The 16,345-nt window shown below is 40.9% G+C and overlaps 1 protein-coding gene across 4 annotated transcripts in view; it reads left to right on the forward strand.

Annotated features, from left to right (window-relative positions):
- The window catches only part of arhgef3 (Rho guanine nucleotide exchange factor (GEF) 3), an 83,318-nt gene that overhangs the window by 47,757 nt on the left and 19,216 nt on the right, over positions 1-16,345 (forward strand). For 3 of the 4 annotated variants that reach the window (XM_084416574.1, XM_084416576.1, XM_084416577.1), the window contains one exon: positions 14,536-14,643. In XM_084416574.1, the coding sequence (XP_084272700.1) occupies positions 14,536-14,643 (108 nt within the window). Of the gene's footprint in view, positions 1-6,134; positions 6,450-14,535; positions 14,644-16,345 lie in introns of those variants that run through there. The other variant, XM_084416575.1, reaches the window with a different exon arrangement.

Genomic DNA, 16,345 nt, shown 5'->3' on the forward strand with positions numbered 1-16,345 from the left:
CTTTCAGCGAATCATCCTCTGACCACCAGCTGTGCCCTACTTCTGAAACAACATTCCAATAATCACGGACCAAACTCTGATTCTATAGGATCCAGCTCCACTGAGATGTTTTCTTCCTGCACATTATGATCTATTTTTCTGCACAATGGTCCATCAGTAAAATGTCACAGGAAATTATGCGCTTCCAGCTGTCGCCATTAAACTCATTCTAAACCCGATCGATGTCAGACACTGAGAAAGCATGACTTATTTCTGTTGCTAATTGTTGGGTGTGGCTTAGTTTTAATTTACACAAACTACCAGTCAAAAGTATTGTTCATGCATGCTTTCTCCATCCAGCGGCTTGGAAATTGAAGTTCGAGAGCAAATTGTATGCAAGTGTATCATGTTGATGTTATTTCGCATTAGACACAGTGAGCATCAGAGCTTTTCAGTCTCTCACATCAAAGATGCTTGGCCATGTTCAGACGTTCAAAGGATCGTGACACTCTCGGCATCGGGGCGGTGGTCATCTTTAGAGGGTCTTTCATGCCACAGGAATGGAGGATAGCTTGAGGTTTGAGTCTGTCTTTGATCTGATTATAAAGTGCATGATGTTTTTTATGAAAACGTTACATCGCATCATATGCCTTTTCATGGGTGACCTACTTTTATGGTGCAATGATTTTATAGGAGGCTTCAATAAAAACTGACTCGAATTTGACACACTGCCTATGTCAGTACAAATTCAACAAAAACTGAACTGAAATAAAGCTTTATAACATCTAATCCCGAGTTTTTCATTATTCGCTGTGTGGTATTTCTGCTGTAAATGACCATGCTCATGGTTTTGATTTGGTGGACCAAAAACATTTGTGAAAAATCCCATAGAAATTAAAAGGATGGACCCCAGCTGTCAGAGTTCTGTTTAGTTCTTTGTTGTGTAAATGAACGGCCAAAACACATAAAATAGGTTTTCCGTTTTTAGATGAAAACTGTGTTTAAAAGGCCCCTTAGTTTGGTTTTTTTCTGTTCCTGTTTGCCTGAGTTCCCTGTCATTATCCGCTTTCCGACCGGAGGAACCTTTTCACAGTTCCTAGAACTATTGGAACTATTACTAGTACCCGGATGTCGGCGTGTTCACACCGCAGGAACTAGGAACGATTTTAGTTCTAGGAACTCCATTTGGAGGAACTAATTTAGGTCCTACTTCAGAGTAGGGTCTAAACCAGCACTATAGGAACTACCCGTGACGTTAGTGTTCGCTGATTGACCGAACGCACGCGGAGCACCAGCACCCGCCATTTTTAAAACAGCTAGAATGTAAACACACAGATTATAGCCTATATATTTACTCCAGAAACTAACTATACAAACATGGAAAACAGTGATAGATGGGTCTCTAAACCTTAAGTTGAAGAGAAAATCCAACGCGAACTTTGAGGGGACCAAGCCAAACATGATTGTGTTTATCTGCCCAGCTAGCAACACTGGACATCAACCACACGGCATAGGCTAATAACCTTTTTTTCATATACTGTCTACTTTCTATACCAGTTCTATCTAATAACATATTAAACAGTACTGTTAGACAGAGCACTAACTAATAAACACAGAGAATGCGAGCATTGTTTGCTTTGGCGTTCTCAGCGCCGCCAAAATAAAAGTCCGTTGCGCCGTCAAAATAAAAGTCACCGTGCTTGCGTCACGCCCTTACCCCTCCTACCAGTTCCTATGGCCACTTGGCCAGTGCGAACGCAAACAGCAAAACCGAGTTTGGGGGAGAGTAGTTCATACAACTGTTTAGAAGTGGACAGTTCCTATAACTAAGTTCCTGTAATTACTTGGTCGGAAAGCGGCTATTGTTAGTTTCCATGGTTGTTAATGAGTTTCACACCTGTCCCTGTTCTGTTGATTATCCTACGTAAGCCTGGAAATCCAGACCTAAATCTAAAAGATTAATGGTCTGGCATCGACTAATGAAGATCGGCCAGCTCGAGGGGCGGCACCAAGCATGCATTTGGAAATCTCTCTGCACGCAATTGGATAACACTACGACCAATCATAACAAGCCCCATTCGCTTAGCTACCAGCGGAGCTAACTGGTAGATTAGACTCTTGCCGTATCCGGTCGGCAAAACAGCAAAAACGCCCTTCTTGCAAAGGAAGGATTCGAGCGGCGTCTTCTGTTCCTCTTTTAGATGGAAAGCCAAGTCTAACTCGTTCATTGTAGCGGCCAAAGCCGTTTCAAACAACTGTTGTTCATCCATAGCCATCTTGCAATGTTTACTAATGACTTCGACGTCGCAGCGCTGTCGTCATCCTGCCTCTGGCCCGCCTATATCAGATAACCCGATGTGATTGGTGCAGCTCGGATACAAGGGCATATTTAATGAGCATCATTACTCGACACCAGAGTAACTCGCTGAGCAAATTCAACTTGTGCTCTCGCGAGAACTCTGGATTTCCAGGGTAACGTAAGCCTTTAGTTCATTCAGTTTTTTGTTCAGTGTCGTTTATTTCTATGTGGTTGTGGTTTATTGTTATTTTATCTCCTGTGTGTTCTTGGTTTATTGTAAAATAGAGCTGTATTCTCCTCGTCATAATGCGCTCAACACAGCCACTACCTGACCAGAGGACACAATATAGGAATATAATTTTAGGATATAAACTGAGCTATATACAAGTTTAATTCACACTGAGAGACCCTGCTGACCAAAAGTGTGTCATCATCATTACCCACGCATTTAAACACACACCTCGCCTCGTCATCGGCTCTGCTGGAAAACAGTGGAATTGGAGGTTTACTTTATCAGCTGAAGCTAAAGGAGTGTGAAGATGAGTGTGTGCTGTGATGTCATCGGGAGTCATTGTGTCAGGATCCTTCCAGCAAACGTTACTCAAGCCGTTCAGCCGTTTTTGTCCACCAAATCAAAACCACGAGCATGGTCATTTACAGCAGAAATACCACACAGCGAATAATGAAATACTCGGGATTAGAGGTTATGAAGCTGTACTTCAGTTCAGTTTTTGTTGAATTTGTACTGACATAGTCAAATTCAAGTCCGGACAATCATGAGTCTGTAAAACGCCTGGAGGAACTTAGGAAACGTTCATATGAACAGGAACCACTTGAAAGATTTCTCTTGAACTCTCACCTCATGATGTTTTCTCTCTAATGCTGTGGGTCATCAGGGCTCTTTCCTGTTCATTTGAAGTTTCTTGAAATCAATTTAAACTGTCATGACACAAAACTTAAAAGTTATCCCTGTTTAAGATTGCTTTAGCCCGTTCAAATCACGTTACACTCAGAATGTAGAACACAATTTACAAAGCTTTTATGGTGAATTTTTTTTTTTTTATTATTATTTTTTTTACCTTCCTAGAACTAGACTGTCCCTGGTCACTGAAGGGAAAAGAGGTGTGTGTGTGTGTGTGTGTGTGTGTGTGTGTGTGTTTGTGTTTGTGTGGAGAATCCCTTACAAAAAAGATCTATGCCTCAAGTAGCTATCAGTAAAGTTCATGTTTACTTTGTCATAATTATTCTATATTCAAATCAATCTACTAGTAGCAAGTGTAAGTGTGCTGTACTTCTGATCAGTCTATTAGTAGTTTACTTGTAAGTGTGCTGTACTTCTGATCAGTCTATTAGTAGTTTACTTGTAAGTGTGCTGTACTTCTGATCAGTCTATTAGTAGTTTACTTGTAAGTGTGCTGTACTTCTGATCAGTCTATTAGTAGTTTACTTGTAAGTGTGCTGTACTTCTGATCAGTCTATTAGTAGTTTACTTGTAAGTGTGCTGTACTTCTGATCCATCTATTAGTAGTTTACTTGTAAGTGTGCTGTACTTCTGATCAATCTATTAGTAGATTACTTGTAAGTGTGTTGTACTTCTGATCAATCTATTAGTAGATTACTTGTAAGTGTGCTGTACTTCTGATCAATCTATTAGTAGTTTACTTGTAAGTGTGCTGTACTTCTGATCAGTCTATTAGTAGTTTACTTGTAAGTGTGCTGTACTTCTGATCCATCTATTAGTAGTTTACTTGTAAGTGTGCTGTACTTCTGATCAATCTATTAGTAGATTACTTGTAAGTGTGCTGTACTTCTGATCAATCTATTAGTAGATTACTTGTAAGTGTGCTGTACTTCTGATCAATCTATTAGTAGATTACTTGTAAGTGTGCTGTACTTCTGATCCATCTATTAGTAGTTTACTTGTAAGTGTGCTGTACTTCTGATCAATCTATTAGTAGATTACTTGTAAGTGTGCTGTACTTCTGATCCATCTATTAGTAGTTTACTTGTAAGTGTGCTGTACTTCTGATCAATCTATTAGTAGATTACTTGTAAGTGTGCTGTACTTCTGATCCATCTATTAGTAGTTTACTTGTAAGTGTGCTGTACTTCTGATCCATCTATTAGTAGATTACTTGTAAGTGTGCTGTACTTCTGATCCATCTATTAGTTGTTTACTTGTAAGTGTGCTGTACTTCTGATCAATCTATTAGTAGATTACTTGTAAGTGTGCTGTACTTCTGATCCATCTATTAGTAGTTTACTTGTAAGTGTGTTGTACTTCTGATCCATCTATTAGTAGTTTACTTGTAAGTGTGTTGTACTTCTGATCCATCTATTAGTTGTTTACTTGTAAGTGTGCTGTACTTCTGATCAATCTATTAGTAGATTACTTGTAAGTGTGCTGTACTTCTGATCCATCTATTAGTAGTTTACTTGTAAGTGTGTTGTACTTCTGATCCATCTATTAGTAGTTTACTTGTAAGTGTGTTGTACTTCTGATCCATCTATTAGTTGTTTACTTGTAAGTGTGCTGTACTTCTGATCCATCTATTAGTAGTTTACTTGTAAGTGTGTTGTACTTCTGATCAATCTATTAGTTGTTTCTGTACATTTCATTCTGTACATTTCAATTGGCCCAAGTGAAAATCTGTAAATTTAATTTTATAATTTACAGAATTTCACTTGGGCCAATTGAAAAATGTAGATGTTATCAGTCACTAGAAAATTTTGAGTTAGGGAGGTTAGAAATTTTTTACAGTGTAGTGTACTTGTAAGTGTGCTGTGCTTCTGATCTATCTATTAGTAGTGTACTTGTAAGTGTGCTGTACTTCAGTGTTTTACGCAGGAGTTCACTGACAGTCTGAAGGATGATGGTAAATGCTGCATTTATGATTTTTCTCAGGGTGGTTAGCATTTCCTTTTATGAAACTTTCAATAAGATGAATAATAATAATAATAATAATTTCAGCAAGTAAAAGTACTAAAATATTAAACCCTCAGCCTGTGGTTTTGTCTTGAATTAGGTCTGCAAAAACTGTCACTTCATTTATGGCCACAGAATGAAGCTTTAGTTCTCGAGCACGTTCAGTCCTTCAGTCTCCTGGGTTGTGGACCGATGAACTGCACATGTCCCGAGGTCAGGAGGAGGAGATGTTTGGGTTATTTGAGTGGCACCTCGTTGAGCGAACGTTAAAGGCATGTGTGTGTGTGTGTGTGTGTGTGTGTGTGTGTGTGTGTGTGTGTGTGTGTGTGTGTGTGTGTGTGTGTGTGTGTGTTTACCATCAGTGCTCTGGCTACGGTTCAGCGGAGCGCTTTCTGCATCTCCTCATAACTGACAGCAGCACAATCACAGGAACCCAACCAAACCTGTGGATCCGGGCCTGTTTTCCTGCTCATGCTCACTGAAACAGACTTACTGCATCCTACAGCACACTGGCCCCAGATCAGGCTCAGAGACAGCTCAAACTCAGCCTGAAACAGGGCGTTTATGGGGGATTCCCTTACCTTTCAAGATGCCACAGATATTATCATCCTAAACATTAAAAAAAAAGTTTGCATTTAAAATATAAAGTGTGTAAATCTCCCAGGCCACTGACCTCAGCTTTCAAAAAATATAGCAGCCAATAACAATTATAATATTTGCGTGCAGCATTATGGTTGGTTTATTAATTATCTAGTTTATATAGAAAAGTCTCACTCAACTGCCTGCTGCCTATAGGTTTAAACCATAGTTACCTATCCCATCTATCTATTGTTTGCAGTTGACGTTAATGGAGAAAAATATAAATTCCCCGTGGTTTATTGAGCTGCTTCTTGACCAGTATAGTTACTAGCTGATCATCAGATCCCGGATGCGGTTTGAGTGAGAGATCGTTCTCACCGTGCGCGTTCACGCTGCGCGCGCAGCTGGAGTGGAACTTTAACAGCTCGCGCAGATGACAGACACACACACGCACGCACACACACGGATGCAGGAGTCTCTTTCGCTCGGGGATGCCGCTGTAGTCCGCGCTCCGCAGAGCGGGCGTGCATCGCGTGCGACTCTCCGCGGGGCGTCAGCATGGTGGCGAAGGATGACCCGATACACCTGATGATCAGACGCGCGACCTCGACCTGCAGCGTGGACAAGCCGAGCGCCCGCGGCCGGGGCGCGCGCAGAGAGCTGGAGGTACAGTTATTCAACGCTGTGAATGACGCTAATTATTGTTGTAAATATTAATTCAGAGTAATTAGTATTTATAACCCTAATAATAATAATAATGCGAATATAGCCTACATTATTCATGAGCAAGCATTTTTATTCATAATGGTCAATAATAAAACTTAACCAGTAGTTCGCTACTTTGCATTGATGTGGCTTCTTAAAAGTTGTATTTGTTTACATGCATCTACACTAAGATCATTATGTGAATTGTTTTGATTATTGCTGATTAGTCTTAAAAAATTATCTTGGTTATGTGACCGCTTGAGAAAACATAAAGGGAACTGTCCATGTAATCATTTTGCAAACATGGGAGAGATACTTGTGTAATAATGTTCTCTGAACGTTCTTTAAAAAGTAGTAATGTTAGACTATCATACAATTAATATATATCAGAAAATCATTCATGAAGACTGTATAAATAACTTTTTTGTGCTAACATTTTGGGAATGTTATTAAGACCATGATAACTTTAAAAGTAGGCTATGTTTATTAATATGCCATACATTTGTTGATATTTTTGAGAGAACCTTGCTGAAGTTCCCTGTTAGCTGGGTTAGTCCCTGCTTGTCTGAAATCCTGAGATTGCCGTGTTCATGATCACATTGACCTGACTGAAGTGCCCTGATGTTTGAAGTATGAATATGAGTAAATTCTGAGAGACGTCTGTGTGTGTTTGGCTTCTTCTGGTGTGTTTCTGCATCTGTTGGTCGATACTGCTCATGTTTTTGCTGTGTTGTGTGTCCTGAAGCATCAGCAAACTGCATGCCTATCGAGACATCACAGTGTGCTGTGCTGATATCTTTATCTTCCTCTCCTGTTGTTTGTGGTTTGTTTTTGAGTTATACAAACTTTGATTTTAGTGTGAAGTCAGCTAAACAGCTATAGTGACCCAAAGAGCTGATAGAGAGTCTGGTTTTGATAAGAATGACTGGACAAAAAACATTATTAAAAATAAAAAAATGACCAGAAAGCCATGGTCTGTGGTGTTTTGGGCATGTGATGATTATGAAAGTAATCTTTCTGTTGCCCTGCCGACTGCACATACAGCGCAATGTGCTCAATTTGTGTGATTTTTGTTGTTGTTGTTTTTAAATAAATCTTTCAAGTGGTGAATCAGACTGTCTGAAGCATGGACTGAATCAGTCAAACTCACTGAATCATGCAGGTGACTCATTCGTTCTCTGAATCAGTGCAGGTGACTCTGAATCAGTGCAGGTGACTCATTCGCTCTTTGAATCGGTGCAGGTGACTCATTCGCTCACTAAATCGGTGCAGGTGACTCATTCGCTCACTGAATCGGTGCAGGTGAATCATTCGCTCACTGAATCAGTGCAGGTGACTCATTCGCTCTCTGAGTTTTACAGATCAATCTCTATACAGGAGTGTCAGCTCCGGATCACTTTACACAATGGACTGCATTGAGTTTGTAATGAGGCTTTAAAATCATCATTTTAAAAGCGATTTTCACATGATTGTACTGCACGTATCAGAAGATTATTACGGAAGGCTTCGATTGAGGAATTTGCAGCTTTACTCGCAAACTACAATTCCTGTTCATCAATGAGGTGAGAACCAGACCTGTATAAGCCTAAATATACTCGATTTAATTAAATTAATTGAAAATGGTTCTGTCCAAATAGTGATAGAAGATGTTTGCTGTCGTAATGATGACAGTAGCTAATAGTAGCTGTTGCCTGCTCCGGCACGGTTAGCGATCACACTACATGCACCCGCGCCCGAGCCCAACTGACCCGAGCTCTGGACGGTTAAACGAACGCGGTACAGAGCGATCAAACTAGTCAAACAAACCAGACTTTGGGAGTCAAACTTGCTCGGGCACGGTCCAGATCGCCTAGTGCGAGTACACCCTTAAAGTGCCCCTATTATGCTAATTTAAAGGTTCCTAATTCTGCTCTGATTGGCCAGACAGCTTAGTCTGTTGTGATTTGGTCTACCGCTTACAGTGCGCTTTGGAAACAAAACTCCCATGACCATAACTGAACTTCAGCTCCGGAGGCTTCCTACAGCTCAGCGATTGCACGCACTGTAAAGACCGTAACGATGGCTTTGATTTTACCTTGTGAATCTGAGCGCGAGTCCGAAGATGAAACTTTAGATGAACTAGGTATTCAACCCGAACCTCCATCGCAAGGGCGACTGGAGCGGGACGTTCCTCAATGATACGCCACTCAGTTTGAGGTTGTCGTGGAAATTCTTAATACGAATACAATCTGACTTCTTCACTACGGACAATTTAAACAACTGGAAGTTGTTACTAATAATAACCACAGTATCTCAAGGTAATTCCCTGAACCGTATAATCTTCAGTACTTCTATTCCTCAGCTCAATCACACATAGATGTTCTGCTGTTGTCTTCTGAGCGTAGGATCTGTTCCTCAGCTGCGTACCTTCCATACCTGACACGGCTCTTTGTAGAAATTAAGTTTTATTCACGGCCGGGAGATCACTGGCCACAACAGCCAAGTGAATCTCCTGAAAGATTCATGTCCATTTAAATCATACAGTTGAGTAGAAATCAATGTCACTCAAGTCTTCTTCACTGTGATTTGTTCTGGTGATTGGTTTGTAATGATCTGAGCTAATCATATGACTGTTAGTTCTACTGTGTTAAGCACTTTTTGGGTAAGTATATATGGCCTTTGACCTGAGCATCCTTAGTCTGCGTTTCTCTGTACATTTAATGTTGAAAATACCAATTACTTAAAATATTTCTATCGCAAGGTACATTATGAGATGTTGCACCTGTAATTCCTCACCATCAGCATTAACAAGAGTATGTTCATCAGCAAACCCATGTGTATGTTTCTAATTTATTGCAGTGAACATGCGGAAACCATATGAATAACAGCGCATTAGCCGAGCTCTAGAATAAAGTTATTGTCCAGCTAAATTGTGGACAGTTGTGGTGCCGCTTTGGCTTTGTTGGGTGCTCAATAATCATTTTATAGAGATAAGCAATTAAAATTCATAGTCAACACAGGGAAAAAACAGCACAGAATAATGAATAAATGAACGAGTAGGTGTAAATGTGTCCCACTCTCAGTTGTGAGGTTGAAATGAAATCTCCTCTGCCCTTTAAGCTGTCGTCTCTGGGGTCGCTTGTGCTTTTCAATATGATGATTGGTCAGTTAAAACTCACAGCCAAAACATTTCATAGAGAAAACAATCCCTAGAAAACCGGATAATGTCCTGGCAGAAAAGTTTACGGGCATTTCCTTCAACCTTAAAACACAGTCGAATGTGAGGCGTTCTTCAAAAATGCGTGTAAAACACATACGAGAACTCAATACAGAAAATTACTTTATATCAAATTATTTTAACACAGAACTTTGAGCCCTTTTTACAGACTTTTCTTTGAGAAATTACATTTTAAGTCATCAATATTGTTATGAATACTTAAAACTCTTCAGAATTACAGTACAAACTCTTAAAACTCTTAGACTTTTGGGTCACCCAGGGAATAATTTCAGTGTCGGTGGCGTTGGACCCTGATCAGTGAGTGGCGCTTGCTTTCCCACAGAAGCGTCCCTCTCCCAGAACACATCAGACGACGGGTGTCGAACACCACTCCTCATGCTTTCATCTTAATTACAGGAGCTCCTGTGAGCACATCTGCAGCTTCTCTTTGATTGAGTCTGGAACACGTTCCATGATGGGCTTGTCTGATCTTCTGGCATCCATGAGAACTGCTTTTAGTTTAATGGATGCAGTGATAATATTTGTTCTTTAAGTCATTTACTTTGTTCTAAAACCGAGTGATCTGCCCTCCTAGAGAGCGTTCTGCGGCATCACACGCACATGAAAGCTGTTCCCGAAGGAAAGCGAGGTATTCTGCCTTCTAAAGGCCAATTTATACTTCTGCGTCGGGTGCGCGTAGTAGGTACGGCGTAGCATACGCATAGACGCGTATCATACGTCGTACCCTTCGCCGTACCCTGACGCGCACCTCCTCAAAAATGTAACTACGCGTCGCGGAGACGCGGACCGCAAGATCTGTGATTGGTCGGCTTGGTAGCATCGCATTTCCTCCTACACATTTCCGGCGTGTTCTTCTGAACCGCCCGTCATTTTTAAATTCGGTTCAACCGTCAACAGGTTCACAGGTTGCACGTACCATCTCCTCCGACGCCTTCTCTCGTTTCTGCCTTTTAGTTTTAGTGATTTCACTAAAACTGTTTTTCCACCTCGATAAGCTCCAACTCCAACATGATCCACTCTCTTTCAGACGCTAGTAGCCTAAACTCAAAACAGCCGCGAGGAATCTAAACACAGTGGAAAATTAAAACCCGCCCCCGCCAACTAGCGTCTCGGTGGTGTAACTGTAGAGCAACACAAACATAACGCAGAAGTATAAATGCTCACGACGGAGTCACCTACGTGCGTAGCCTACGACGTACACTACGGCGTACACTCGACGCAGAAGTATAAATTGGCCTTAAGACTCCTCATTTTGGCCAGCTTCTAAAGATGCGAGGCACGATATATCGGTATCAGCCGATAATTTTAATGTTCATTTTTAATGTTATCGTTATCGGCCCAATAAAAAAGTCGATAAATAATGGATTATTTCCTTCAGCTGACACACTTCAGACGCGCACTGTTCAACATGATGGGTTTGAATTGCTTGAAATATGATTGGAATCACTTCAAAAAGGAAAATACAGTTCAGTGCAAGTCTGTCATGTAGTCTGCATACAATTATAACTAGAACATTGTAATTGTGTGTATAGGACATGGATTTTAATGGTGAGACTTTTGTTTTTGTGATCAGGCTCTCAAAAATTATATAAAAACTCATTATATATATCGGTTATCGGCTTTCAAAGATAAAGAAGTATCGGTTATCGGTATCAGCCAAAAATGTCATATCGGTGCAACCCTAGCGATCACATTCGGAAACTTTCATGGGCAGTAAAGGTCCATTGTCAGTAGGGTAGCAAAGTATGAAGCACAGCCTTTTCAACACAAGCAGTTTCTGTTGATCGACGCAATGAATTTTCCTGACCCACTTGCGAGATAAAAGTGTTTTCACAATACAAATTGTTGAATTGTTTCAGTTTAGCAAATGCCCTGTTATGGTGAAAGTGATTTAGTGATGCAACATCTTTGTTGATCCTGGAACAACATTCTTATCAACCAATCAGATTTGAGGGACAAGTTTACAGTTTGTGTCAAGTCTGGGCTTACAACCAGAGTTTGGTGCTTCTCCATCAGGGCTATTCATCTATCATTTCCCTCTGGTTTTAGGGATAAGTTATGGGTAGGGTTAGCTTTAGGGGGGATAGGGTTAGGACTACATTTTCAGACTGGAATGTTGTTCTAGGATCAACAAAATATGTTGACCAAGAAATGTGTCTAACTCTGCAAAATCACGGTGACCATGAGTGTGATGATGATGTCCATATGGGGTATAACTTATTGATACAGCTATAAGTTAATAAAGTTATGTGGTTGGGTATATTCAGTTAAGCAAACATAATGAACATGTTAGGCAATTTGGCGTACTCTGAAGTCTTCACAAAGGCTGGACCTGGACCATCTATGGGGAAATCTTTCACGAAATTCGACCACACCTTAAAGGTGCCTAGCTTTGTTTGATTCGTTGACGTGATTTCCACTGAAACAGGAGCTGAGGCGGGACATATTGAGTGGCTCCTCCCCCTTTTCAAACAGCCAATAGCGTTTAGTTTCCCTCACAGACTGCAAGTTTTGAATGCTTATATCTCCTAAATGAGAATCGTGTCATTGTTTTGGGACACACCAGCTTATTCATAACCTAAGGCTAATATATTCATACTAAGAACTAAAAAAACTTAAATTTTGATTTCAGGGGGCCTTTGAGACAGCATTTTAACCCTTGCTGAGAAATCAATCCCAGAATGCATCAAAATAAGCTCACTGATGTTTAATTACAGAATGAATCAAGAGAAATAATGACATATTTCCTTTATTAGCAAAAATTGGCTATGTCACTCAATCTTACTTTACTTCCCAATATTTGGGTAAATAGCCAGTATACAGCAAGGCATCTGTCTAGGGTTTGGGTCAGAGCTTTAGAGCACAATCATGGGCTCCGCAAGTGAACATTACGCCTATATTCAATTTTAATGTCAATCATTTAACCTTTCAAGACAGAGCTACTATAAGCTCTGCGATGGTTGATTCTTTCCTTTGTTAAACTCTTCAGTGTCCCAATTCCTTTTGGATCCGGTTGGTTTGGTTCATAGTAGCCTATTAATTACTTAATTTGATTAGAGATAATTATTTCCGGACTCAAGATGGCTGAAAATGTGGGTGATCACTGTTCCCCAGTTGTTGATTTGTCAGTGTTGTACATCAAGTGTTTGTGTTGGTTTTAACAGAATGTATTAGTAGTTGTCTAATTTGAAGTATTGTATAACCTATTAGAGACTTATGGAAAACTTTGATGTGGTGATGATTTTTAAGGGTCATTTTGTTGAATGTGATTGGCTGAATGGGGGTGGTTTGGTGTTATGTAAGATCTATTTTGTGAAATCTGTGGGTTTTGCTAGCGAGAAAGGAGACTGGAAGCACATGCTATGAGTCAAATGTCATGATTTAACAAAGAAACGGTGCATAAGCAGTAATCTGAGCAGTTTGTTAGGTTAAAAGGATTCATGTTACAGCATAAAATATATTACTTACCAGGGGAAAAGCTAATGCACCGCTGTAATCACCTAATGAAGCGTGACACATGGACATTGATCCAGGACACACGTCTGGGAGGCATGATCAGATCTGCATTAGAATTGATTGAAGATTGGTGTTTATTTATACATATACTTGGTGCATATAGAAAGTATGAAATATTATAGTGCAGGGATGCACCAGTACTGAAGGTTTGGCCAATACCCATATTCTTCATGCATTCGGCAAGTGTGAGCGAGTGTGTGTGTGTGTGTGTGTGTGTGTGTGTGTGTGTGTGTGTGTGTGTGTGTGTGTGTGTGTGTGTGTGTGTGTGTGTGTGTGTGTGTTCTCCAGACTCTGATATGTCTGTCCTACAGATATGATAAAGCACAGTGCTGATTGTGTTGGATTGTCAATGAACACACACTGAAAGCTTTGAAATGATAACAGTGTTGCTTGTCTTCATGTTTTGCATGTTCTACATAATTTCTGTCCTGAATCTTGATAGTTGTCTCGTAGTCTTGTTAGTGCTATAAGAGTTGAGATTGTAAGGAATGAACATTGGGCTGAAACCACCAGTTGTTTTGGACTTTTTTGTGTCATAAAGCGTTATGGACATGTACAGAAAGCTCAACATCTAAACAAACACTGATCTCGAGCAACACCCAGTGTTAAACTAGCACTCCACACGCGTTACACAAACACTGGCAGTGTTCAGTTAACACTGGGGTTTTGCTGATTTCAAGGTACATGAACATATATAACATATTTTGCACAATCTTGTTTCTTAGACTTTTTTAGGGGGTCCCTGAGTAGGTAGTGTAATGTGCATGCAGAATATTTCCGGGTTGGTCTTCTGACAGTGTGTGTGAGAGAGTTCAAGTCCCCTCAGATTGGGCTTGATTATCTTTACTTTATTTGTGCGTTTTGAAAATGCAAATGTATTTTACAGTAATTCTGTTTATAGTTTATGCTTACTGGTGAGGTTTAAAACGACCAGGACTTGTGGATTGTGGCTGAAGGCGAGGAACTCTGAGCTCAAACGCGTACACACACGACTGATGGATGTTTTTATGCTATATCATCATCACAGACAGCCAGATAATCGAGTTTCCGTTGCTAGAAGCGTTTATTATACACACTTGCACAGACAGAGTCAGTTTCACCCCTAGCATGTATCTTAACGCTGATGTCAGAGTGAATCAGAGACGTCTCCGCAAGGCAAAGACTCGCAGAAACCTTTCCTTCCCAGTGTTGACAGCTCTGCCTCTCATCACATGATGATCCAGAGAGACAGGCTCAAGCCTCAGGGCAGTGTGTGTGCAGGAGCCCAGCACAGGTGTGAGGTGTTCATCTGTGTGTGTGTGTGTGTGTGTGCAGGAGCCCAGCACGAAGCGTGTGAAGCCTCTGTCTCGAGTGACGTCTCTGGCGAGTCTCATTCCTCCAGTGAAAGCGGCTCCGCTCAAGCGCATCGGACAGACCCTGCAGGTACTGATCCACTGCACTCACTCTGAGCCTCATCACGGTTACTAATGCTTCATCTTTGAAGGCTCTTTAGGATATGTGCTATTGTAATAAAAATAAATAAAATTCTACATGATGTCAGTTTAATGTTGTATTTTTTGTACATGTTTATTGCGTTATATTTGAGTTGAGCTTTCAAATGTTTGATGATTGATTCAAGTAAAACTCAAAATAAAATATGACAAGGATTTAGGGGTGTGCGATGTTGACAAATTATATTTCGATATTTTCAGACATTTTGTGGATAATTAGATGATATTTTGCGTGTTTTTGTGCTGGTTTAGGCCTGTCATGAACAACTGACTCCCAAAACTTTTCATATTCTTCATATGCTGTGCAGTGACTGAAGTCAACTTTTCCTTTTTTGAATGCATTTACAATGCAATGCCTAAATAATGCTATGACATTTTTTATTGAATATTTATTAAATGATTAAAAAAAAAAAATGTAAATGATACTTTAAATATGCAACTAAAACCATCAGGCAAGTCTTAATGAATTGAGCCATTCACTCAAATGATTAGTTTAAATGACTGATTAATTCATAAGTGAATCATTGATTAAACTAAATTGATTAAACTGATCGCAGAACGGTTCTGCTGTGCTTTCGTTTGGAAATTTTTTATTGACAAAATAAAGCAAAAAGACAATATTGTGTCTTAAACGTAACTCAAAATGTTAACTCATTGTCAAACTGCACATGTGATATTGCGTAACTATATCTTTTGATGTAAGACTGGACTGGAGTGGGGAAAACAGCCCAGTATATATTACACTTTGGGGTCATTTTAACAGCACTAGAGTCGGCTACATCAGGCAGTGAAAGCGTCCACACTCACTGTGTTTCTTTTTTTTTTTTTTTTTTTTTTTTTGCAAAGCCAGTGACCTTCTCGATAATGTCAGCCTCCACAACGCTAAAACAATAATTACAATATTATCGTAGATGATACATATCGCACACCCAGGCAAGTAATAGAACATAAAAACAACACAACAATGGGGCTTTTCATGCTTGAACTAGTTAACGCTGGGTCGTTCTAAACCCCGGGTCGTTCTAAACCCCGGGTCGTTCTAAACCCCGGGTCGTTCTAAACCCCGGGTCGTTCTAAACCTCGGGTGTGTTCTAAACCCCGGGTCGTGCTAAACCGGGTCGTGCTAAACCCTGGGTCGTTCTAAACCCCGGGTCGTGCTAAACCCCGGGTCGTTCTAAACCCCGGGTCGTGCTAAACCCCGGGTCGTTCTAAACCCCGGGTCGTGCTAAACCCCGGGTCGTGCTAAACCCCGGGTCGTTCTAAACCCCGGGTCGTGCTAAACCCCGGGTCGTTCTAAACCCCGGGTCGTTCTAAACCCCGGGTCGTGCTAAACCCCGGGTCGTTCTAAACCCCGGGTCGTGCTAAACCCCGGGTCGTTCTAAACCCCGGGTCGTTCTAAACCCCGGGTCGTTCTAAACCCTTGGTCGTTCTAAACCGCGGGTCGTGCTAAACCGGGTCGTGCTAAACCCTGGGTCGTTCTAAACCCCGGGTCGTGCTAAACCCCGGGTCGTTCTAAACCCCGGGTCGTGCTAAACCCCGGGTCGTTCTAAACCCCGGGTCGTGCTAAACCCCGGGTCGTGCTAAACCCCGGGTCGTTCTAAACCCCGGGTCGTGCTAAACCCCGGGTCGTTCTA

The sequence above is a fragment of the Rutilus rutilus genome, assembly GCF_951802725.1.
Source record: "Rutilus rutilus genome assembly, chromosome: 8".
NCBI lineage: Eukaryota > Metazoa > Chordata > Actinopteri > Cypriniformes > Leuciscidae > Rutilus > Rutilus rutilus.